The sequence below is a fragment of the Eublepharis macularius genome, chromosome 8 (assembly GCF_028583425.1).
Source record: "Eublepharis macularius isolate TG4126 chromosome 8, MPM_Emac_v1.0, whole genome shotgun sequence".
In the NCBI taxonomy this organism is placed as follows: Eukaryota; Metazoa; Chordata; class Lepidosauria; order Squamata; family Eublepharidae; genus Eublepharis; species Eublepharis macularius.
This window is the reverse complement of record NC_072797.1, coordinates 124,732,862-124,759,953: the sequence shown is the minus strand read 5'-3', so window position 1 is coordinate 124,759,953 and position 27,092 is coordinate 124,732,862. Positions and strand designations below refer to the sequence as shown.

The 27,092-nt window shown below is 44.0% G+C and overlaps 1 protein-coding gene across 1 annotated transcript in view; it reads left to right on the top strand.

Annotated features, from left to right (window-relative positions):
- GRIN3A (glutamate ionotropic receptor NMDA type subunit 3A) overlaps window positions 1-27,092 on the top strand; it is a 173,749-nt gene that overhangs the window by 145,480 nt on the left and 1,177 nt on the right. The window contains exons 6-8 of the mRNA XM_054987645.1: window positions 7,652-7,803; window positions 19,397-19,561; window positions 22,658-22,731. Of these exons, the coding sequence (XP_054843620.1) occupies window positions 7,652-7,803; window positions 19,397-19,561; window positions 22,658-22,731 (391 nt within the window). The remainder of the gene's footprint in view (window positions 1-7,651; window positions 7,804-19,396; window positions 19,562-22,657; window positions 22,732-27,092) is intronic.

The following is a 27,092-nucleotide window of genomic DNA, read 5'->3' as shown; positions in this document are numbered from 1 at the left end:
AGAGGCCTTTTAAAAATTTCCTTTTGCCCTGTGTGCAGCCCGAGGAGAACATTGGCAAGGAATGTGCACTTAATTATGTGATTTTGTTAATAATGTGTTCTGGATGTCTGTGTTTTTAAGGTGGAGTTTTTAATCAGTGTGCTAAGAAAGCAAGGTATATACAATCCTAGGTAGTATAACTGTGAGTTTTCTTTGGGGTCGTGACTAGCACTGTTCTGAATTGCCTCAAAATGTGCTTGTACTCACTTAGCGGATATGAGTTTGAAATGAGAAGGAGATTGCTACTACTCTGAACTCTGTACATTGCTCAGAAATTGAGTGCACAGCAACTGTTTTGTACTCTGCCCTGGTTCAAACGTCAACCACACATTTACCAAGTGAAGGCATCTGCAGTGCCACAATTTAGTAAATTTCAGTACTAAGTCACCCTTATGAATAAGGCAGAATCAAGATTCCTGTAAATGAATCTTACAGGCTTTTCCGTGTTGACTTTCTTAATGTCAAATTTGTGACCATTAGTTTGTCCTATACACATGGCATGTATATTTGTAGATCTTAAAGTGACTATCCTAAAAATGAATTTCAAAAACAAGACACAGCAGGAGTTTGCTGAGAGTCAAGCTACAAGTGACATTTGTCACCTGAAGGACACTTGATTGTTTTCGCAAGTCTTTCTGGGAACTGAAGTCCCTCTCCCCCAGCCCTTTTCCTTCTGTTCCTTCCCCTCTCTGTTAGAATCGCTGCCTGAAGAGCCAGAGAAAGCCAGTGGCAGCAGCAGCAGCTTTTGCAAATCGTCTTGCTCCCAGGGAGCTGCTCTGGAGAGGAAGAAAGTAAAACCAGGATCCACATGGATCCTCGCGGATCCTATGGTTTTTTAAATAGGAAAAACACAAATGAAACATCAAATCACATATCACAGCCAGGTCCACAGAATGAAATATAAAAAACACAGATCCAAAAATATTTGGCACTGCCACGGTGAAAAAACATGAATCTGAGACACGGATCCTCATGAATTCATATGATTTTTACATTGAAACAAAACAAAAAGGCTGTCATATTTTAGCTCTTTTGGTCCTGTTTGTGGCATTGGACATGATCTGGGACAGTATACTGGATTTTGGGTGGCCCCATGTAAAAATCAAGAGGATCCATGAGGATCCGTGCTTTTGAACCATGTTTTTGCGCCGTGGAGCTGCCACAAAGCGGTGGATGAATGATTTTTTTTTGCCCCTTTTGTGGCAATAGACATGACTGGGATTGTATGGTGGATTTTGGGTGGTCCCATGTAAAAATCTAGAGGATCCATGCGGATCCGTGCTTTTGAACCGTATTTTTGCACCCAGGCGGTTCCACGAAGTAGTGGATGGCTGAATTTTTTGGTCCCATTTGTGGCAATAGACATGGTCTGTGATTGTGTGGTGGAGTTTGGGTGGCCCCACTTAAAAATCAAGAGGATCCATGCGGATCCATGCTTTTTTAGCATGTTTTTGTGCCGTGGCAGTGCCACGGATTAGCGGATGCATGATTGTTTTGTTGCTGTCTGTAGACTAGGACATGATCTATAATATGACAGCCTTTTTGTTTTGTCTCAATATAAAAATCATATGAATTCATGATGATCCATTTAAAATCATCTGGATCCAGCTTTTACCCACTCCCAGCTTTTTCCAGAGCAGCTCCCCAGGAGCAAGACGATTTGCAAAAGCTGCTGCTGCCGCTGGCTTTCTCTGGCTCTTCAGGCAGCAATTCTAACAGAGAGGGGAAGGAAAAGAAGGAAAAGGGGTGGGAGAGAGGGACTTCAGTTCCCAGAAAAACTTGCGAAAATGATCAAGTGTCCTTCACGTGAAAAATGTCACTTGTAGCTTGGCTCTGAGATAGCACTATAACCACTGGCCAATTCCCACCTTTTCCTTGGTTTGGCCCAGCCCAGGGGGATTCTTAGGAGGGTCCTCATGGGTGCCTGGGTCCCCCTAAATTTGTGGGGAGCCCCTCCCTAAATCCTCCATGGCCCTGCCTCCATCGATGGTAGCAAGTCCCTCCCTGTGATGTCATTGGCTCCTCCCTATGATGTCACTGGACCCCGGTTCTTTTAAGGACCGGATATAGCAGTGCCTCTGGCCCAGCCCCAGCCCCCCCCCCGGGAAATTGGAAAGTCTACGCCCCTGTCTCTGCTGTGTCTTGGATCCTTGCTAATGCTGTGTCTCTAATCTTGTATATGTTTACCTTATGGTATTGTATTGAAATGTACTTACTTGATTCTGATTGTACTAACCTCATACTGTGTAATCCGCCTTGAGTCTCAGTGAGAAAGACGGACTATAAATGACATAAATAAATAAATAAAAATCTTACCATGGATATACTACTGATCATAGATGAGCTGCAAATCAAGTACATTCTGCCACAATTATGCGACAATGGAAAGGAATTTGTTCTTCATCTCTGTACATAAGTTTTTTCTGTGGTTCCCCAATCCAAATTCACAATAATTCTTTGTCCTTCTGTACTTTTGATAGGTCATATTTCCTGTCTCTTCCCCTTAGGGCCAGACGTTAATCTTTCTATACCCCAGCTAGCTGTTTACTCTCGGTGTGTGTACTTAGCTGATTACAACAGGCAAGGCCCTAGAGCAAGCCAGCTCAGCTTGCTAAATATAGCTTTGTATGTATATACATATAAATACCACAACTTTGCCTCATTTCTTAGTTGTGTAACATGGCACTGGGACCGCTGGCCTCCTGCTGCTTACCCGCGTTGTGCTTGCAAAACTGAGGAGTTCAACTGCATGGCTTAGTGGGTTACTGTTCCAGAAATAGTCATGAATTTGCATGTACTAAACGGGCGATTATACAAACAATTAGCAATTTCCTGCTGGCAAATTGCAGAGTTGTTTGTGAACTCAACCACTTCACGGCACAAAGTCTTTTTAAAAAAACTGACGCAAACCTGATGTCGTCTTTCTTTCATGAGAGGCAGTTCCCAAAAGACGCCGCAATACTTCACCAGACTTGGAAAGTAAAATGCTAATAAAGTCACCATGTCTCACAAGATTGCCTAAATTGAGCTCATACACTAATTCAGAACAAAGGAGTCCCCCCCTCCCCGCATGCACACTGAATAGGAGCACAGGGTTTTTCTCTCCACATTCAGATGCTAATTTTCTGGATTTATTCCCCTGATCTAATCAAGCTCCTTACATTTTACACAGTACCTCCACATTCTATCTTAGAGCGGGACCACAAGTGACGCCTGACACAGGTTGGACACTAGTCAGCTTCTCTCAAGTTTTGATGGGAAATGTAGGCATCCTGGTCTTGCAGCTTGACTCTCTGACTGCTGTCCAATGGACTTTTCAACTGTCACTTGTCCAACATTCCGCCAAGCGGCCTACATTTCCCATCAAAACTTGAGGGAAGCTGACAAGTGTCCAACCTGTGCCTTTTGTCACTTGTGGTTCTGCTCTTAGAGTCTCTCTACATGAGACACACGAGAATGCTTAAGTGTAGAGAGATGCAATGTTAGCCGGGAAGCATAGTTTAAAATTCCGCCTCTTTACAGAGCTGAAAAAGATTACTCCTCAGCGGTTCGTTAATTTCGTCTTTGCCTCATCAAAGGGAAGATGAAATTGACAGGGCCTTCGCGAGGCAAAGAGGAAATTAACGAGCTCTCTGAGGAGCGATCTTTGCGGGCTCTGTAGAGAGGTGAAATTAACAGAGCTTTCAGCTCTATCTTTTTAAACTACGCTTCTGGCCTAGCATTGCATCTCCCTACACTAGAGCATTCATGTGTTAGATGTCTCAAGTAGAGAGAGACTCTTACTTCATTGCAATACCTTCTGACTGAGATAAAAAAAAGATCTTCCTTTCTACTCTTATCTGATGAAGGGGGTTTGACCCTCCAAAGCTTATACTCTGGAAAGGTTTGTTGATCTTTAAGGTTCTACTGGACTCATATCTTGCTCATCTAGCCCTCTCTGTTTTGTGTGTGTGTAACAAAACAGGGAAAGAGCAGGATTGTGTACATTCAGATAAGGGAGAAACCTATCCTCAATGGAATATTTTCCAAAGGGCCCAAAATTTCCCCCCAAACTGGTTCAATGTTGGACCCTCAAAATTGGGGGGGGGGGGTGTTGCCATTTTCACATTAGATGGGAACTATACATATCAAGAGGATTGCCTTTATTGTGATCTCTCCTTATAACTCAGAGTCTTTCTACATGAGACATCTTACACTGGGACGGTCAAGTGTAGAGAGATACCATGTTAGCCGGGAAGAGTAGCTCTGTCAATTTCACCTCTCTACAAGAGGGTAGTTTAAAAAGACAGAGCCAGCGGAAATCGCTCATCAGAGGGTTTGTTAATTTCATCTTTGCCTCCCGAAAGGCTCTGTCAATTTCACTTCCCCTTCCAAAAGGCAAAGATGAAATTAACAAACCTTCTGAGGAGCGATCTCTGTGGGCTCTATCTTTTTAAACTACTCTCTTGTAGAGAGGTGAAATTGACAGAGCCTTCAGCTCTGTCTTTTTAAACTACTCTTCCCAGCTAACATTGCACTTGAGCATCCTCGTGTAAGATGTCTTGTCTAAAGAGACTCTCAGATCACTCAAAATTGTAACTACTGATTGATTTGAAGTCTGAGGGGAAAGCCCCCTACAGGACAGCAGAGTACTTGCCAATAGCAACTTGGAAAGAGGAACTCAATCAGGACATTGGCAGTTGGTGGCTTCTTGTGACTGCTTTTAAGTTAAAATTAATAAGATTGGGCAAGCCAATCACAGATGTTCTGTGTCGCATCCCAGACTGGCATTGTTGCTTCACCCCACAAAGTAAGCTAAGCAGAGAGGGAAGAGGGCAAATAAGTTGCAGCCCCTGTTTTCACAGAACTGAGACAAGATTAGGGAGAGAGATTCCACACACGTTGGATCATGCACTTCCAATCCTCTTTATAGATCATTTGGAATGGATTTTTTTGTGTGCGGAGCAAAAAATCCACCTCAAACGATTGATAAAGTGCATTGAAAGTACATTATCCAACATGCGCGGAATCAGCCGGAGTCTTGTTTCCATTTTAAAGATCTGATGGTTGGGTACACCTATTCTTTCTTTAATGCCAGAATTAAAATATGCCTTCGGTGGGTCACACTAGGTTAAATTAATGCTACTGGAATTATATGTGCTTCTTGCTAGGAAAATCCACCCCCTAAATACTCTAATTCATTTACACAGCCACAAGATCAGTCTCAGGAGATGGTGGGTCAGACAGCGAATTCTAAATTGGATTTGCAGTAATTCAGTTTGAGGTTTCGTTGGCAACCACACTTCCAGGAATATGTAGACCAAGCTGGAAATGATTCAGAAAAAAATGTGAAAAGCAAGGTTTGTGCAGAAAATCTGGGAAACCAGGTGCATTTAGTAGTGAAAAGCAAGTAGAAGAAGTGTTGCCAGTGGGGCACTGGGCATATCAGGACATCCTGGTAGCCATCAGCCATCTTGCCAACTCACCCCCACAAGGGTCTCCTCGCAAGCTTCCGATGTGAAATGGCAGGGGGTAGCATTACTTCACCCACATCCCCTTTTGCCTCCTTCTGGAATGCTATGCCTTTTAGACTCCGCCCCCAGCTCCTCCCCTGGAGTTCTGGAGCCCTCTTATACCCTGCTCTATCCCCAGCCCCACCTCCTTGTGCCCCCCTGTAACAGCACCTAGGAGAAGCCCTACCCCCGCACTGGCAGGAGAACTGGGAAAAGTTGACAAAGAGATTTGGGAAGTAGGTGCAGACTCCCAGATGGGCCAAAGAAAGAGGATAGATCTTCTAAGGAGAAGAGATTCTTCCTATCCAGTCAAACAGGGAGGTAGTCCTGGAGAGTGGACAGATCCCTGGTTGGGTGTGGTAGAAACTGCCTTTTGGAGACCTTAAGATTCAGTCAAAAACTGAAGGAAAGCACTGCTTTATGGAGAGAAGTGAATTGGGGTACTAGAAAGCGGGTGCCAGCCTTCCTAACCCCAGAAGAGAAAGAGAATACTGAAAGAAAGTATACTAGAGTGCTTGGGGCAAACAAGGGAACCAAAGCCTCAAACCATAAGCCTTTAAGTATCTGTGAAGAGCATAAGAACTGAAGTCTGCACATGTTCTCATTTTACCTTACAGAGAGAGAAAGATGTTGAATTACCTCAGAAATTTCAACCCTTGATTTCATCTGACATTTCCTCTCTAAAGTAAATAAACCAGTCAGTTATTTGGGAATTTTAAAAATGCCTCTGGTGCCATTTCTGCTGTTTGAGGACGAGGGAACATCAGAGGTTCATATCCTGGTTACATCTAGATTAGATTACTGAGATGTTCTCTATTTGAGGGCTGCCCTTGAGAAGTGTTTTGAATTTTCAATTGGTGCCGAATACTACCATTGGGATGTTGAGTAGAATGGATCACAGGGACCATATCACTCCAGTTCTTGGTCCATTGGCCCAGTTGTCAGTCCCTGGCAGTTAGATCCCTCAAGCCCTCCACAGTTAACACGCAGGTGTTCCAGTTGAAGTAGCTTTATTGAGATCCATACAGTACAGGTGTTCACCCGAAGGTGCAGAAATTGGCAGAAGTGACAATTCAAACAAAGGTCTGGCTATTATAGGAAAACTTCCCGCCCTCCCAGGTCCGTTGACATTCTGGCGTGAAACTCCAAAGAGGTTGCATGGGAACAAAGTAGTTTAGACTACATGAAGTACAAAGGAAATATCCCAGTCTTTGGGAAAGTTACTATGTTTGCTGCTAGCAGCTATCTTCAAGGACACTTACTGGAAAAAGTTAAAGCACATATTTTCAACAGATAATGGAGGGGCCCACTGGCTCTCCTGCAATTAATATCAGAAGTTAAGTCACTCTCAGATGATCACACAGAGTTATAGCATATAATTCTGGTAAACAGTACAAAACAGCATTGACCATTATAAAGTGCAGAATACAATCATGGCATGGATGCTGGCATACATGACACTAGTTTTAGCTACACTGACTCCCAATTAATTTCCAGGCATAATTTAAAGGGCTGGTGATGACTTTTAAAGCCCTATATGGTTTGAGACCAACGTACTTGAAGCCAGGGCGGGGTGCTCAAATGCTGGCAAACCCAATGGGCAGCCTTTGAGGATGCCTGCATAACGGATATAGGGGTGAGTTTACTATGCTGTTCATATTGTAACAAACTCTTATTTAACTGTGCATTTTGTCCAGTGTCTTTATTTTCAGTATGGGGGGGCAATAAGTTTTTCAAAAGATCCAGATACCCATGCTGTTTTCACACTGCTTACCAGCCATGGAACATCGAGCCAAGCTCCTGGAACGACAGCGTCTTCCTGCTGCGATTTCGTGCCAGGAAGATGTTGTTGTTCCAGGAGCTTGCCGTGTTGTTCCATGGCCAGCAAGCAGTGTGAAAACGGCCCCACTATTACTATTACTATTACTATTACTATTACTATTACTATTACTATTACTATTACTATTACTATTTGGTATCACATTCCACCAGAGATCTGGGCTGGAATTTTGTCGTTGTTTTTATGGATAGTCAATTGCAATTTAGGTTTCAGTATTATTAGTTATTCAGTATTATTTTCATCATCAGCACTGTTATTACAGTGACTTTTCTTTCCATAGGATACGGTATTGGCCTTCCTCCAAACTCTCCACTAACCTCAAATATCTCTGAACTGATAAGCCAATATAAGTCCCATGGCTTCATGGACGTCTTGCATGACAAGTGGTACAAGGTAGTGCCCTGCGGGAAAAGGAGTTTTGCTGTAACTGAGGTAAGAGAGAGTTTGTGGTCACCAATCTCTGGTTTTTGAATGCCGATGTTTACTAACTTCCCTCTAAAATGGAAGGACCTTGGGTCTAAAAAAGCAAGGAATATTGGTTGTAATGTAAAGAAAGCTGTAGCTTGCAAAATATTGCAGGGGATGAATGGTGATGGTAGGGTCACATAGTGCGTTTCTCAGATTTTGTTAGAGCAGCAATTGCCAGAGGGAATCAAGGTAGTAAAGATGACAGAACAAGGTGGAATGGGGAGCTGTGCATGAGGTGGAGTTCCTACTTTTTTATATATAGTTGCTTGTAGGTACCTGAATAATACAGACAAAGGGAAGTACTGCTATGAACTTCTGTGCAGTGCTCGTATAAAATGTTATTCTGCAGGTGGGTTGACATTTGAGCGGCTGCAGTAGAATGAACATTGACCAAAGCATGCATAAAAGCACTTAGTATACTAGTCCTGCCAAGCAATGAGAATTTGACTCCCCTGAATCTTCTTTATATACACCGGACGTTCACTAGGAACCACTTCTTTGAAGAGCAATCCCTTGCTGCTTTTGTCTGTGTGCAAGCCCGTATACACAAATGAAGCCATTGCTACTCAGTTCTGAAGACACAAGAGCACTTAATTCTCCAGGAGACAGGGCAGCAGTTTCTGTCATTTCCTCTCTCCTCCTGCCCCACCTTGCCCCAATGCTGATTCGGAGGGTCCGCTGACTGCAACTGCCAGTGGTGCCTGGAGATTTCCCAAAATTACAAATGATCTCCAGACAACAGAGATCCCCTGGAGAAAATGGCTGCTTTGGAAGGCAGACTCTCTGCCATTATTCCACTGAAGTCCCTCCTCTTCCCAAACTGTGCCCTCCACCTAGAACTTTCCCAATCCAGAGCTGGCCACCTTACTGTTGACCCTCAGAAACAAAATTTGAGAGTCAGTGGCAAATAGTGAGAGGGGGAAGCCCTGCTTTGCAAAGTTTGCAGGTAGTTGGATACCCCCATAGTAGATTAGCAAAACCCAAACATCTCTTTCTCCTGGCATGCCTTCAATCCCTTTGAAATCAATGATATTTAAGCACACACACACACCTGCTAAAGCAGGGCTGGGACTCCCTTCTAAAAGACGCGGCACGAAAATGCTCCCCGCTCTGTGGGAATTAAATATTTTACCCAGTTCAAACAGCCTCAATGCCTCAATATGCAAGTAGTTCCGAAACGGAGGTGGCCATACATGGTTGCACATTGCAATGCATTGCCAACAGCCCCGGCGAAGGGCCGCTTCCTCAGGGTGCCATCAGATCAACGCTTCTGCAACTGCCCTTTGGCTGAAGTTGACTCGCTGTCCCATATTTTCTTTCACTGTCCAAAGCACGAACTAGCCAGAAAGAGATTCCTTAAATAAATGGCTACTGAGACATTCAAACATCTCTGATGCCTCAAAATTAAGACTAGTACTGAGTAGCCTTTGTAAAAACTGCATTGGAGGCATGGCAATCTTTTCTTTAACCGTTATTTTTATTTCTTAAACTTTGTTAGAATTTATGGCCTATGAGCTGTTAAGCTGAATAAACTGAAACTGAGGGCCAAGCTACAAGTGACGAATGACACTTGAACAGCAAGTGGATTGAGTGGAGGGCAAGTGAACAGGGAGAAATACACTTGCTGTTCAAGTGTCATTCATCACGTGTAGCTTGGCCCTCAAACACCCCAGGCGAGCACTTGCTTTCCAAGCTGTTTATCCCAAGCAAACGGTGCTCCAGTCTTTCCAGAAACCGTATCAGCCAGAGGAGAATGTTCTTGGAGAAAGGCCATCTTTTAATAGAGCACGCTCGCAACAGGCAAATTGTGTCGTCTGTGACCTTTTGGTACTTTACATTTGGGAACTCTATCCTCTTGGATGACAATCCTGTTCAAAAGACCAGGAGGCAGTTGTAGTCAATTACTGCAAGCATGGTTACAGGCCAGACCCACATTTGCCAGGAAAAAGCCGGAGTGGGGAACACAGAATAGATGTCACTGTTCTATTTAATGAGCAGCTTTAAAAGGTCAGGAACAGAGAGCTTAGCAAGTTGTTTTTTTTAAAGCATTTCTGGGCAACTGTGCAATGAAAATGTATAAATGGTGTTTGTTTAGAACACTGGTACTAAATCGTGTTAAAATGCTAAACCACAGTGAAGCATCGTTTGTGCATGAGACTCGGGAGCTAAGTTCATATGTACAAAAAGAGAGACACCTAGCGGAGCCTTTGAGAGGTTGCACAAATAAACCAGAGTTTAGCAACCCCTTAAAGGCAACCAAGATTTTAATTCCAGCATAAACTTTCATGGACTGGAGCCCACTTTGTCAGATGCACGTGGAGGCCCTCACTGCGAAGAGATTTATAAAGGAGGTTATGAAAAAATAAATAAACACGAGGGGCCAAGGGCTGTGGAATGCAAGAAGGACAGGGTGAAAAGAAGGTAGCTACCAATCGAGAGGTAAAGTATAATGAAATACAGTAATGTGAAATCTTATGAAAATATTTTTTTGTATTTTTTATCAAAAGGTGCAAAACTACAAGCGCTATTAATAAATATATACAATAAATAGATTCACATACAAAAGATATACAAAGATAGAAGACGTCAACAGAGTGTCAGGCTCAAAATCCCCTCTCTGCCATGGAAGCTTACTGGATGACTTTGGGGCAGTCCTGCTACAGCCCAATGAGCTTCCTGAAATTTTGTTCCTGGGTGTCAGCGGACCCTTAAGAACAGCACAGAGGATCTGTAGTGGGAGGAGCAATTGGCGGAAATCCCCCTTCCCTATTCCGCAAATGGAAATGCAGTTCCATTGGAGGAACGACATGGTTGGATACATGCCAATGTATGCACACAAAGTGTGTGACCACAAATTTCCAAGGCCTTGGGTAGGGTTGCCAACTCCTGATTGGGAAATTCCTGGAGATTTGGGGGTGGAGCCTGGAGAGAATGGGGTTTGGGGAGGGGAGGGTCTTCAGCTGGCTATAATGCCACAGAGTCCACCTTCCAAGACAGCCATTTTCTCCAGGGGAACTGATCTCTATTACCTGGAGATCAGTTGTAATTCTGGGAGATCTCCAGCCACCACCTGGAGGCTGGCAACCCCATCCTCAGGTTGTGTAACAGATCCACAGGATCCAACTTGCTATCTACTTGTTTGTAGACCCCCTATCTGTCAAGGAGAAAATCATTCCTTGCTATTGCTGCTACATTACAAGTTAGATCAATGTTGTACTGCTTTAACTCTTCAAGGCTCCTTCAAAGAATCTTGGGAAATGTAGTTTGCTGTGATTACTGATCTTTCTCTGCTAAGAAACCATGCAGAACTATAATGTTAAAGGTTCTATGGTAAAAAAGAACATGGGTCATGTTCAGAGCTTTCTTTCTTGGGAAAAGAGGTGGTGGAACTCAGTAGTGGAACTCAGGATCGCACAATGACATCACTTTGGGTCAGCTGGAACAAGGGGGGATATATATTGTTTTTCACATATATATCAAGACAGAAAGGGGGGGGGGAGTTTTTTAACGTTTAAATTGCCCTCGGCGAAAATGGCCACTGGCCATGTGACCATTTTCAAGAGGTGCCGGAACTCCATTCCACTGAGTTCCAGCTGAAAAAAAGCCCTGGTCATGTTGAATTAGCTGAAGTTTACCGTATAGACGTGCCCTGAGAGGGGAAATATCTAAGCTTACTCAGTCAGCGGGAGGTCAAAATGACTAAATGATGGAAACGTCATAGGTTAAGTTTAGTCTCGCAAACAACTATAGTCCTGCCACTACTATCAATTTTTACCTTTCTGGTTTTTTTAGAATCTAAGCTACTCTCTAAACAGTGAAAGTCCTATTTTTATTGCCATGAACAAAGGGGAGGAGAGGTTCCAAAATGTAAACATTTTCCAAGTATTCCATATCTAAGGAAATACTTTTTGCAGGAGGCGGGGGGGCTACAGGTATAAAGCCTGTTAAAACATTGTCCACTGGCTCTCTGATTTGGCACCAGCTTGTACCAATTAAAATACCCTTTTCTTCTCTATTAAGTAAATGGAATCATTATCCTCATTACTTAATTAATCAAGCATAGCTACCAGACTTAATGAATCAATTCTTAATACAAAGGGAATGATCTTGAATTGGAAACCTTTCTCCAGTGGGGCATTCGTTATCAAGCTTTACTTCAGCCAGTGAAAGGGAATAGATTGAGAATTCAACTCATACAAAAGAAAAAACAAATTGTTACTGAAGCCAGAATAACAAGATTAATGCAGCACTTTTAGTGCAGTAAAGCTTATCTATAACCTGAAAGGAATGCGTTTGTTGTATTGTATAAGGTATCTACCAGGGGTCATTTCGTAGAAAAAGAGCTGGAGGAACTCATTAGCATAACTCATTAGGATAACTCATTAGCATATGCTGTGCCCCTTGCCATCACCGGAAGTGTGTCATTAGCATAACTGATTTGCATATTCCACACCCCCTGACGTCACCTATCCTGGCTGTTTTGGACCCAATCCTGGCCATTCAGGGCCAAAATTGGGCCCAAAATGGCAAAATGGGGCCCAAAATGGTCAGGATCGAGCCGCTGCTGAGTGGGAGAGTGATCCACCACCTGTCAGAGGCCCAATCTGGGCCATTTCTGCCCCAATCCACGCCGAAATGGGCCCAAAATGGCCAAGAGTCAGGTGGGTGGGGCCACCTGACGTGACCTCTATGGGGAACTACCAGAACTGCGTTCCTGCACGTTCCCCCTCAAAATGAGCCCTGGTATCTACACATAGACACATCCTATGTTAGACTGTACCATTTCAAACAAGTGGAGAGAAGTTCTCTGCTTCCATGTGCAGCTCCTCCTTGCATGTGCAGAATTGCACCCTAGAAAAATAGCTGGACTAGAATTGTCTCCCTGACATTCTATTTTTCTATTGGCTTTGAATATGAGGGAGTGAGATTCCCACCCCCACCCCTCGGCGACCTGAAATGATTCAGTCTAAGGAGTTCTCTATCGCCATCATTTATCTGCATATGTAGAGCAGCTGTTAGCTTTAGTATCTGCCGATCCCACACAGTTGTACCAAGCGGGCTTCTTAGGGCAGCACACTCAAGTTAAAAGTAGACAGTACCTTCCTGAATGAGAATATTTCCATGGTATCTCCATTGTTTTTATTAGATGAGACAGAGCTCCATGTATAAGCATCCACCATCATCAAAGCTCTGTTCCCTATCCCCGCTGTAAACTTAGCCTCTCTGTGTTCTGGAAAGCAAAGGATAACATTTCTTGGCTATTAGCAGGGCTTATTTCTGTGGAAAGAGGTGGGGGAACTCTTACCTGGAGGAACTCCCGATAGGAGGTGGAATCCCTGTCACCACACGTGTGCACGTGCTCCCAGGACTGCATGATAACATCACTTCTGGGAAGTGACATCATTGCGCATGGGATCCCACCACGGGCAAGTGGGCATTTAAAGGGCCCTTTCTGGCTTCAGCTGGCCCGCATCGGGTAAAGATTGGCATTCAGTTTGAAATTGAACGACTCGCTTCTTCACACGATGTGATCACATCGGGTGAAGAAGCGAGGCATTCAGTTTGAAACTGAACACCTCGCCGCTGTCATTCACCCAATGACAATTTTCCCTTTGCCCGCTGCAGAAGGGGTCAGGGAATTCCCTGGCCCCTCCTGCAGCAGGCCAAGAGGGGAGGTAGATTTAAACCTACATTTTTCTCATTGCTTGCAAGCGGCTAGAAAAGTATAGGTTTAAACTGCCTGCCCCCCTGCTTATTTGACCGGATGGGAGGGGGAGGAGGGAATAAGCAGGGGGACAGGAAGTTTAAATGCCATTTTCTCCAGCGGAACTGATCTCCAGGGAAACTGATTTTTTTTCAGCTTTCCAGCTGAAAAAAAGCCCTAGCTATTAGCCATCACATCTCGGCCTTTTTACTAAGATCAAGTGTAGCTATTAGCTCTATAATGAATATTCTTTTCTTTGATCTAGGAACAGTCTGGCCTCATTACCAATTTTTTGCATCATTACGTATTTATAAATTGAAGGGGAGGGGCAGGAGAACTTGGGTGTGAAAAACTTATTTTGTGAATGATCCAATAGCGTGATCATAGGTCAAGCTGCTCAACCTGTCTTGCTCAACCTGCTTCTCAAAAGATTTCCCAAGAAGCACTAGGCCACCATCTAGATCCTGAGTAGACATGGGCATGAATCGAAATACAAATCAAATTTCGTGATGAATCGCATTTTGTGGGGCTGCAGTTTTCACAAAATTCATGACTTTGGGGACCAATTTGTTTGATTCGTGAATGATTTGTGATGCCAGACAGGCTGGTGCTGATCCATTGATTCCCTAGGCAACATACGCCTGTAATGTCTCCAGGCCTTCCTTTGCCATTGGAAACCCCAATCTTAGCCCACATAACTTTGATAGGCAGCTCTCCCTGCCTATGGAGCGCTTCCATTCTACCCTATTCAACAAGGAGCAAGGGGATTAATCCCCTAGGCAACTGAGGAGATGGGCCTTCTGTAGCCATGGGAACACCAATCTCATCCCTCCAAACCCTGTTAGGCAGATCTGTCTGCCAACCAGAGACCTCCTGTTCTGCTTTATGTGAGCATTTCTTATATAAGACATAGCTCTCTGCCTCATGCTTATCAGTTCCAGTAGACAGAGGAGAAGGAGGACCTGTTGCTGGGATTTGGAGTGAGAGAGTGGAATTGGGAGCTTTGGGATGGATTTGCTGCTGCTTTAAAAGAGACAGAAAAGCCTCTTTTTTATTTTCAGCTCTTGGCCTTGTTGGGAAGGTCATGGGGTGAGGATGCCTTCTTTCCTCCACCCCACCCAACCCCAGTCTCAGGGCATTGCCTGGCTCTGGGGCCTAACTTGACTGACGCCTACCTTTTTTTTCTTCAATTTTCTTTGCTTATATTCTTATTTAGAGCATTTGTTCTTGCTGGCTTGTTGGGTGAGGGTGGGTGGAGGAGAGCCTGCTGAAGTCTCACTGTGAGTTTGGCATCTCTGGGTATGAAGGGGGCCATTGAAGTGCCCTGGGTTCTGAGAAATCATGAAACTAACGAATTATTTCGCAAAACAGGACAATTTTGTGAAAGTTCATGTTTCGTGATTCATGGAATGTGACAAAACATGAAATGCTCATTTCAGTTTTGTCCCATTTCATACCCATCTCTAATCCTGAGGTTTGACTGGTTCTGTATGCAGAGATCTCTGGATCTGTGACCAACAGGGGCTTGGTGGGACGTAAATGGTGTTGCTGCATCGTGACGGGGCCAGACAGATGGTGGGTATCACAGATCAAAAACAAAGATCAGGAAAATTCTGGGGAGGCAGGCAAAGAGGACGGGGGAAGCGAGACTGGACAAGATTTGAGTAAGGTATTGCCTTGGAGAAGGCGGTTAACATAAAGGACATGCTGATGAAGAAAATCAAGAAGAAAACACCAAACAAGAGCCAGTGTGGTGTAGTGGGTACATGGGCAGAGGTGGGGATGTTCCACTATAACTATACTGAGGGAACTCCTGGGACAAACCCTCTGAGGAGCATCTCTGCCAGCTGTCTTTTTAAACAACCTTCTTGGAGAGAGGGGAAATTGACAGAGCCTTCCCTTCTGTCTTTTTAAACTACAAGTCCCAGCTAACATTGCTCTCCTTTCACTTGAGCGTTCTCATGTAATAGAGTATCATGTAGAAAGATTCAGAGAGTTATAGTGAGGACAGAATGGGACAGGATAAATATGTTTATCATCCTGAGCTCCTTAGAGGGAGAGGGAGAGATAAACAGAGTTCAGAGGGGGAATACCTAAGATGTCCTCAGTCATGGTACACAAGTTGCAGACCCCAGCCAGCCTGCTAGCAAATTCTTTCTGCTTGCTTTTGCAAGCCTGGTGGGAGCTTAGGAGCAGGGCTTCTTTTCTGAGAAAAGAGGTGGTGGAACACAGTGGGTTGCCAGCACAGGGGGCAAATCTTGGTGGGAGGTGGTGCCACTGGTACCACATGTGCGCACACAAAGTGCACACATGCTCCCAGGACAAATGACATCACTTTGGTCAGCTGGAACAAGGGTGGAGTTTTTTAAAGTTTAAATTGCCCTCAACGAAAATGGTCACATGGCTGGTGGCCCCGCCCCCTGCTCTCCAGACAGAGGGAAGTTTAGATTGCCTTCCGCGCCGGCATGGAGGGCAATCTAAACTCCCCTCTGTCTGGAGAACAGGGGGCAGGGCCACCAGCCATGTGACCATTTTCAAGAGGTGCCGGAACTCCGTTCCACCACTTTCCTGCTGAAAAAAAGCCCTGCTTAACAGCATTGATGCCAGAGTAGCAAAACAAAGCCTTACTGGAATACAGGGGAGCAGGATTGAGGACTGTTTTCCTAACTTTCACTAAATAGGCATTCATGGATGATGTATGACTAATATAATGGCCTGTATCTTTCTGCCCAGTGAAGTTTGAAAACTGTTTCCAGCCTAAGAAGCCTTCCTCCTACTTCAGCTGCTTTTCCTCTGGTGGAAAAGTCATTTGAGAAAAGTTCCTTAATAGGAATAATTTGGGGTGGAACAAGTTCGCTGATGTTGCAGCAACACTCAACATCACTTCAAGTGCAAAACTGGAATTGGTTTCATTTTGTTGGTGTGACTCACTAGGATCCACCCAAACTCTGATTAAACCATCGAGTTCTGGGTGAATCACTATCTTGATGATGTCACTTCCAATGTTGCTCTGAAAGTGACATCATGTGTTGGCACTATGCTGACAAGCCCCCTTCATCCCCCTCCCCCACCAGCCTGTGAAGCAGTGGCAGACGACAGGGGGCCAAGAGCCCGTATTGCTTAGGCTGAAGGAAGCTTACAGGATGTAGGGAAAGGATACAGGCCAATTTTTGAATCCTGAGTCCTTCTTTATCAGAAAAGCAGTGTTTCTGCCATTTTCAGCCCCTTTTTGCCATTTTGGGCCCAATTTCGGCCCTGAATGGCCAGGATTGGGTCCAAAACAGCCAGGATAGGTGATGTTAGGGGGTGTGGCATATGCAAATCAGTTATGCTAATGACACACTTCTGGTAATGTCAAGGTTCGTGGCATATGCTAACGAGTTATGCTAATGAGTTCCTCCAGCTCTTTTTCTACTAAATGACCCCTGGCTATCTTGGCGGTATAAACTAGTAACAAATGCATGTGTGATTTCATCCATCCTTCCGAGGTCGGTAAAATGAGTACCCAGTTTCCTGGGGGTAAAGTGTAGATGACTGGGGAAGGCAATGGCAAACCACCCCGTAAAAAGTCTGCCAAGAAAACGTCGTGGTGCGACGTCCCCCCCATGGGTCAGTAACGACTCGGTGCTTGCACAGGGGGCTACCTTTACTTTTTAAGAGAGATCTTACCAGTGTTGCCTAGAACATTTGCCTTCAGATGATGGGCTATGGTCCTCTGCCGATTTATGCCCAGACATAAGCCGAGTTGTGCCCGTGGTAAGGATGCTGCTGCCATTTTCTTAGTAGCACATTTTTAAGAGAGGGAGAAGAACAGAAAAGAAAAATAGAACAAAGGAGAAGCAGATTCAGAAGAAAGAGAGGATGAGGCATGGGGCTCACATTGCTCTAACTCAAAGGGCCAGAAGACATGGCATGGCCTCCCTAGAATTTTGTCTTTCATTGATTTGTATTTTATTGATTTTATGGTCTTGTGTTGACTTCTGTTGTCTCTTACTGTAATAATTTCAAGTAAATGTGTTCATGTGTCTTTAAATGCTTGGTGTGAGATAGGTGAAGAGTGGGGTGAAGGAGAGGGATGAGTGAGTGATATGATTGGTTGATGACTGAGAGGGTGGGCGGAGTGAATGCAGTTTAGACTGAGAGTGGAGAAAAAAGTTTGGAGTCAGAAGAAGGCAGGCTGGCTGTGTGCTGCCTGAGTATGTTGAAGTGTTTTATGAGAGAAATATAACCTGTGTGGAACCTGAACTGAGCATGTTTGTGAAAGGACACTCAGTCAGGGAAAGAGAGGCCAGCTGTGTGCTGCCTGAGGAGTTTTAAGCATTTCTGTGATATAGAGTCTAGAGAAAGCAGGCAAGCTGTGTGCAGCCTGAGTAACTTTAAGCACGTTTGTGAGAAATATTGAGTTAGAGAAAGAGGCTAACTGTGTAAGAAGCCTTAGAAGAGATCTGTATGAATGAGTTTAAATGAAGTAACTTTAAGAACCGAGAACTACTTTTATGAAACCGATAAGCTTCTTGACAAAATAAAAGTTTATTTTGTTTTGTTATATCCCAGAGTAGCTGTCATTGCTATATCCCATTCCTATCCTCAGGGCCACATAGAACCACGAAGGAGCCTGACGCTTAGGCAGTTACAAAAGGGAAAACTTAAATAAAATATCTTGGAATATAATATTCCTGGTGGCAGCAAACTACCCAAAGGGTGTTAAGGGAAAGATATAAGGCAAAATCTACCCAAGAGAAAGTAAGGGTCATAACACTTGCTATTTTTAATTAGTTTTATTCTACCTTATTAGGTTCTTATTGATTTTCTTTTACTGTATTGTATTGTAAACCTCTTGAAAACTTGAAAGTCTGTATATAAATAAATGAAAATATATGAGAAAGGATTTTAAATGGTTGGTGCTGAAAACAGATTCTGGTTTTTGAAAGATTAAGAGGGAAACTACATGAGACACGTGACACATGAAGAACACATGTTGGTTTCCCTCAAATTTTCCTAGTAAGTGTAGTGAGAAAGAACGGCTGCTTGATGCAATTCTCCACCAGGGAGAAGAGTGAGAAAATCCCTCCCACTGCAGGAGGATCATATTGAGGAGGGAAACCCAGGAAACCAGCTGCCAGCTCCCTGCATGCCCATCTCACCATGTGGTGGTGGTGCTCAGCTTTCTCTCCTCTTCCCACCCCAGCCAGGAGCACTTGTGGCCATCAGCTCCCGCTTGGTGACTGAGTGAATGCCATACATGCTCCGCCACCTCCTTAGGAGCAAGGGCCCTCAGCTCCCTCTGGCCACCGCCAGCATGCTCCCCTTGCTCCCCTAAATGCACTCTGTGCTCTGCACGGAAGGACCATGCCAGCGGTGGCCAGAGGAAGCTGAGTGCCCTCAGTCCTAAGGAGGCGGCAGAGCATGCGCAGCAGTCACTCAGTCCCTGAGTGGGAACTGATGACCACAAGCACTCCTGGCTGGGGCAGGAGGAGGAGGGACCACTAGGCACCACTGCCACATGGCAAGGCGGGCATGCGGGGGGCTGGCTGCTGGCTTCCTGGCTGCGCTCCTCAATATGCTCCTTGAGAGGTGGGAGGGATTCTCTCCCTCTCCTCCCTGGTGGAGAATCGCATCAAGCAGCCATTCTTTGTCCCTACACTCCCCACGGCAACTTGCTGGAAACTGACATATGTTCTTCACGTGTTGGGCATCGCATGTTGTTTCCCTCTAAGTCCGCCTGGTTCGTATACTGAAGAGACATCCAATGAACTGGTAGTGAGAATTTTTAAAAATCAATTAAGCTATCCCTGTGCTCCGGTTTGGCTAACGTCGTTCATGCCTCAATGTTCTCCTCTGTTTTCTTAACAGACCCTCCAGATGGGCATCAAGCACTTTTCAGGACTGTTTGTGATGTTATGTGTTGGGCTGGGCTTGTCGATTCTCACTACCATTGGGGAACACATAGTATATAGGCTGGTGATCCCACGAATTAAAAAGAAATCCAAAATGAAATACTGGCTCCATACAAGTCAGGTATGTATTCTGATATTACAGAACAGCCTCACGACGCAGTAGTCTTTTTTTCTAAATAGATTGAACCCCCCCCCCACTCCCGCAAAACAAGTGAAATGGATATTCTGAGCATATGGGACTTCAAAATCCAGTCTCCTTGTGTGAGCAAGAAACGGAAACCGAGGGTGGGGTTATGCAGATGAAGGGGTGGAGTTAGGCAGTTGAGGAAATCGCAGCGAGTTGCACGTAGCCCTAACAAAATCCTACATAATAAATTGTGATCCAGCTACAGTCTGGATCACAGTGAGGGAAAACTGCAGCAAACGGGCCCAAGAAGGAGGTTTATCTCCTATGGCAGGATTGTCGCGAATTCAGCCTGTTTCTTCTTCTAATATAAGTAAATAGCCGTTGTTCATTTTGCGTAGAGAAATAAAGTATTATGCTTTAGAGTAACTCGGCAGCAGAGCCAAGTTAATTACTTCTCCGGATGTGGATGACCTACCAATGCATCCATCAATGGGGATATTAAAGATCCCACCAGTATACAACGTCTCTGTAGTCATAGAACATCATCACCATGGGCATTTTTCTAAGTACTGACAAAACAAGTATCAGAGAGTACTTATCTCAAATTTTATTATAGGGATTTTAAGGAACGGCTTTGAAGGAGAAGTATCCCATGCTGCTCTTTAACAAGTAAGGAGCAGTGCGGATCAAGTATAATCAGTGGCCTTTTCTGTTCTGGTAATGGTTGTTGACAAAAGCTTTTAGCTATGTGAAGAATGAGCTTGAGTGCAAAGCAGACAAAGGAACCCTCTCTAGGGGGTTGGGTGACCCAGGGGATCGATAATGGTGATGCACGGTGATGAAAAGAAACCCGGTTTTTCATGCTTGTGGTTTTACCCTTTCAAGATCCATTAGAAAAGAAGTCTTTGCAACTATTAAATACCATTGTATAAAAAGGAGAACGCAGGAAACCTGATTCTTATTTATCCAAAGTCCAAGATCTGGAAGCTTATGAGAGTAGTAAATGTGTTAATTAAGCTCTTTAGCTTATTCAAAAATAGACCCCTCACAGCTTTCTTCAAAATACCACTATAGCATCCCTTTCAAGATTGCAGAAGGTAGTTTGTAAGGCTCCACTCTCCCACATATCAGGATTTTAAAATTGAAGATAAGTACCCACGTCCGTCTGTTACCTCAGAGTCTCTCTACCCAAGACAACTGACACATGAAGAACACGTGTCGGGAGATGCAATGTTAGCTGGGAAGGGTAATTTAAAAAGGAGGAGCCAGCAGCAGGGCAAAGGCTTTGCTATACACTGGAGCTGTGTGAAAGGGCTCTGAAATGCCAGAAGGGAAACTTCGGCCTATTAGAACCTTTCCAGGTCCAAGCCCAGCTCTGGAAGGCAGCTCCAGCCCATTTCCATTCCTCGCTGACCTCTGATTGTGATCCCACACAACTTTAGACGGGAGAGGTGAAATTGACAGAGCCTTGGGGGAGGCGAAGATGAAATTGACAAACCCTCTGAGGAGCGATCTCCGCTGGCTGACTTTTTAAACTACCCTTCTCGGCTAACATTGTGTTTCCCTACACTTGACGAACACACGCTGAGCCATATCTTGTGTAGAGAGACTTACAGGAGCAGGAGCAACTTTTAAGTTCATAGAATGTGCAGAGTTCCGGGTGTGCATTGTTCCAAAGAGTCCATCTTGTCTGCATGTATTTGATTTATTCAACTGTGCCGATATTGCTAGGAAAGAGGATTCAACAACTTCTGACGTTCAAAACTGCAGGCATCCTGTGTAGCTTCTTACTTTCATAAATTTATACCTGAAACTGAACATGTTGATGGAAAGTGCACACTTTCAACCTTACACTTCAAAAATGGAGCTGATCACCATCAAGACTGACATCCCCTGAATTTCCTACTTACTGTTGTCAGGCACATTTTATAGAGAGATCCCCCTGACTCTGGCAGCAAATGCAACAGATATGCACTTGTGGTTAAGAAAACTCACCTAGGGTTGTCAACTCCAGCTTGGGAAATTCCTGGAGATTTGGTGGGAAGAGATCAACAAGAATATAATGCCAAAGAGTTTTCCTTCTGAAGCTGCCATTTCCTCCAGGGAAACTGGTCACTATAGTCTGGATATCGATTGTAATTCCAGGAGAAAACAGGATTGCACCTACCTGTTCTATGCACATGGGAACTGCGCATGTGCAGGCCCACATGGGAATTGCGTATGTGGGACTGCACTGAAGACACAACGATGAAAATAGGGTTGTGCCTACCTGTAACTGTTGTTCACTGAGTGTTCTTCTGTGTAGGCACATTTGGGAACTGTGCATGCACTCACCAACAGGACTGTGCATACGCAATTCCCATGTGGGACTGCACAGAAGACACGATAATGAACTTCAGGCTGCACCTGGAAGTTAAAGGTAAAGGTAGTCCCCTGTGCAAGCACTAAATCATTTACTGACCCATGGGGGGGATGTCACATCATGACATTTTCTCGGCAGACTTTTTTGTTACGGGGTGGTTTGCCATTGCCTTCCCCAGTCATCTACACTTTACCCCCAGGAAACTGGGTACTCATTTTACCGACCTCGGAAGGATGGAAGGCTGAGTCAACCTTGAGCCGGCTACCTGAACCCGGCTTCTGCCAGGATCGAACTCAGGTCATGAGCAGAGCTTGGGCTGCAGTACTGCAGCTTACCACTCTGCGCCACGGAAGTTGGTAACCCTAAATTCACTGCTGCTGGCTTAGACAAATGAAGCTGCCTTACAGTAAGTCAGTGGCCCATCTAGTTGAATATGGTCTGTAGGGACAGGCAGCAGCTATTTGAGACCTCAGTTGGGAGACTTCCTCTGCTTCAATGCTGGATCCATTTTTAACTGGAAATACCAGGAACCCGATCTGAGGCTGTCTGCACACAATGCCGCTAAACTATCAGCCCTACCCTCATAATGCATCTGAGCACTATCACTCACCACGATACTAAACCTAGTAACACATAAAGACTGCAAAACGTGCAATAGTAAAAATACCTAGAAAATCAGAATCCTAGTTTTCCTACTAGTGAATGTACTTTTCCCTCCTTTTCTCTAGAGACTGCATCGAGCTCTAAATAGTTCATTCGCAGATGACAAACCCCAGCCTAAAGCAAAGCGAGTTGAAAAGAGGTAAGAACAATGACTTTCTCAAAATCTTTTTGCAGATGAATCTTAGATATTAGTTCCCCTGACACAAGACACTTTTTATTAAATGGAGAATGGGAACAGTTGCAAAGATAGCAGCATATAAGGAGGTTAGGTGTTAAAGACAACCCGAAAACAGTATTTTCTTATCGTGAGGGCCAGGTCATAAATCATAAAGAACAGTTTTGATGCCATGCCTTTTTGCAATGTGGTAGCAATGCCAGACACGTCAGCTTTTTATACATCAATCTCTGGTATGAGCCTACCATTGGCATGATAGATCAACAGGCAATCACACTTTTTATTTGTGTTTGTGCTCAGCCTAACCGAGAGGCTAGCTCACATATAAACGAGTGTTTCGCAAACTCATATGTAGATGGCAGATTCATACACACACACACCCTTCCATTGGCAGAAATTTAATGTAGGATCCAAACCATATTGGTCCAAAGCAAAATCCAAACTCATGCAATACTTTTTATTAATACCAAACGTACAAAATACTTTTTATTATTACAAAAAGTACAAAAGGGTGTAACATAACAGGTGAAAAAGATGTACAATAAAACCTCTTTGAACCCACTGATTGAAAACGATAAATATATTCAAATAATATATACAATAAAAAGTAACATTGTCAATCATTACTATTTGGTGTAGTGATAACCAGTTTGGTGTAGTGGTTAAGAGCAACAGGACTCTAATTTGGAGAACCGGGTTTGATTCCCCACTCCTCCGCTTGAAGCCAGATGGGTGACCTTGGATCAGTCACAGCTCTCTCAGAGCTCTCTCAGCCCCACCCACCTCACTGGATAATTGTCGTGAGGATAATAATAACACACTTTGTAAACTGCTCTGAGTGGGCATTAATATGTCCTGAAGGGTGCTATATAAATTGAACATTATTATTATGATTAACAGTGCATTACATAGTATAAGGCGCATAAAAAATCATGGAAAGATAAGTAACAATTGAAAGGTGATTCATAAACAACTCCCCTAAATATTCAGAGGGCAAATGGTTTTTTCTGATATCAAAAGACAATTCGAGATTGCAGCTGATTCACTGCTCAGAACTTAGTTGGTAAACATGGGATTTTAAAAGGAATCGTGTATCTGTTTAGCTGGACACTCAGTATCTTATCCAGCTATAGCATGCCAGAGAAGCATTGCCCAGGAGTGTGCTGTGCTGGCATGCTTATGTTGCATGCCCAGCAATGCAACTGAAAGGAGATGCTGGGTGCATGCATAATCACATGGGTAAATTCTCACTCGTCAGCATCACGTTTAAATCAGACATCAGGCAGTGGGCAAGAGCTGACTTGAACTTGACTTTCCTTATAGGGAAGGGCATAAGGCAGCCCCATTTCACTGAGACCCATATAACAATTTAACCCCTATTTCAGATCCTGGTTTGAATTCTAGTCCAATGTAATTCCTCCACAGCAGGATTAGCAAAATTCTTCAGCTGGTTCAAGCCACGGCCCCACGGTTCTCTTGTGGCAAAAAATCATGTACTGAATAATCTCATAGCTGGTTTACTTATGTGTAGCAGCCCTGCCTGTTGAAAGCAGGTGTTCTTGCCGTGCAGTCCTAAACACAATTACCCGCTTTTAAACCCAATGGACTTAAAAGGCTGTAATGCTGCTTAGAATTGCACTAACCAACTTTACTGTAGCATAAGCTTTCGAGGACCACGGCTCTCTTCGTCAGATGCATGCATCTGACGAAGAGAGCTGTGGTTCTCAAAAGCTTATGCTACAGTAAAGTTGGATAGTCTTAAAGGTGCTACTGGACTCTTTTCTATTTTGCTACTGCAGACTAACACGGCTAACTCCTCTAGAATTGCACTGTAAACCTGCCGTTTCTGCTCACACATTTGTTCAAATGCCGCAACTAGTTTGCACAATCAGGAGAATACTGCAGTGCCAATTTGTCCCACACCACTTTTTCTTTGGCCCTCCTTTTCTGAAAAAAAGACAGCAGAACCAACCCTGTTTCAGCGAATTTTTAAAATAATAGTGCTATTTAGAACATTCCGGAGCGGTCCTCTGGAGCGGCTTAAGTGTACAAGACTGACGTTGCAACATCTTATCAACTCTGACGGGTGTTTCTAGTTCTTCAGTATCGCTCCCTGTTTGATTAATAACCATGGTGTTGGCCTATGTTTTTTCACGGTTCCTCCTCTTTCATGTCTTCATTAAAAAATTCAGCTGAATTGAAGGGGGAATTTTGGAAATCTGACAGAACAGGATACTGAGGCAAACAGAACTTTGTGATACAGAGAAATACGCTGCTTGAAACTCAGCAGCCAAGGATCCTACAGAGGAGTAGAAACCCGTCATAAAAATATCTCCTTACTGTTTGCCGTTTCTAATTGGAACCCTTCCAGCAACAAGCCTGTTCGAACCAGTTGTGTTCCCTTTGTGGACTCGTCTATAATGTTTACAGGGCCACGTTGCAGTAGGAATTAACAGACAAAGACAGCCGCGAACTCCCCTCCTCCCAATCCATTTCACGATAACGCTCATTTATTCCTTTTTAGGAGGCTGTTATATGGAAAATGGGAAGAAATTGAGGAATGATGAAAGTAACTTCTACCATATTATTAGTATTTCCCTGAGGAATAACAGACTGATATTTTCTTCAGTTGTACATTTCCCGGAAGTCTCTTTTTAATAACGTACAGGCAGACCTGTGCTTCCTGACAGTTTCAAGTGCATCAGGATATATATATAAGAAGAAATATTACATATCCCATAAGATTAGAGCCAATGAAAAGACGTAAGGCGGAGTCCCATCTCAGAATTTACTTGGAATTCCAAAACATGATAAACATAGAGCAGAACTACAAGTGACAAAAGGCACAGGTTGGACACTTGTCAGCTTCCCTCAAGTTTTGGCGGGAAATGTAGGCAGCTTGGCGGAATGTTGGACAAGTGACAGTTGAAAAGTCCATTGGACAGCAGTCAGAGAGCCAAGCTGCGAGACCAGGACGCCTACATTTCCCACCAAAACTTGCGGGAAGCTGACAAGTGTCCAATCTGTGCCTTTTGTCACTTGTAGTTCCGCTCATAGACTGTTTCTCCTCAAACCAATTGGCTTCCTTACTAAATATATTTTTAGATCTCACATAAGAAGATAATTTAACACTATCTTCCAGATTCTCTGAAACAAATCCTTGAATGAAAGTAGTTTTGACTTTTCCCAAGCAGCAGCTATGCAAAACACAGCCAGGTCAATGAATGTGTAAATACAAAGCAATAAAACAGATGAATCCTGTAGAGTACTGGATTCATCTCTTTCTATGTGTGTACATTTTGTCAACTCTACATTCAGAGGGCAGAAACAAAGACTCCTTAATGACAGGATCGTTAGCTAGCAGCACATAAGACCCTTGTTACAATAATCCACAACAGTTTTCAAATTGTGGAGTGGGACCTCTAGAAGAGTGACATGGCCAGCGTTATTAATTTTTGGCTACCTTTTTCCCTACCTTTCCTCAAGGAACCTTAAGGTTGCATATATAGGATCTCCAAGTAGACTCCCATTTTAGCCGTTGACTAGATCAAGACTTCTATAGTTTTGGCCAGGTTGCAGCCTTATGTACCTTCAAGGCCTGGTACTAGTGAGAGTTGAGACTGCCGGTGGGGGGATGTAGTCTGAAAAAAATGGGCTACATCAATTCCTGTGGGATGCATTTAGATGCTAACTGATTACAGACTGCCCAGGACAGATGGTTAAATTAATACAATCCATCAAGGCACAGGCTGCTCCATTATTGATCTGCTGAAGGTTCCAAATGTTCTTCAAGGGTAGCCCTAGATGGATGGCAGGTCAGTAGTCAAGACCAGGGACAGGGGGAAATAAATGTGTTTGTCTCTAAACCTCTTCAAGGTAAGGCAACATTCCTCACGTGTGAAGAACGTGCCAAGTTTTGTTTTGCCATGATCAGGATGTATTGTTTTACATCTTGCAGCGTATCTAGGTGTTGACTAGTCCACAAAATTTTTTGCAACAGTCTTCTACTTTAAGGAGCCAAAAAAATCAATTTTTTGTTTTAGCTTCAAAAGAGAGAAGCATGAAGTATTCACAGAACCTTGATATCTTCCCAGTGACATGGTTTGACCACAGATTTGGGTTATCCTAGAGCGTCGCCCTGATGCGATGATGTCACTTCCAGTTTTGCACTGAAAGAGACCTCGTGCATTGGCGTAACAATGAATTGCTTGTCCCCACCCCCTGAATTCTCCTGCTGGGGGGCCAGCTGGCGACCTTGTGTCCCACAGAACTATGGCTTATCTCCTCCAGGTTAGATGAACAGCTTTCTGCTCTCCTCACACCAT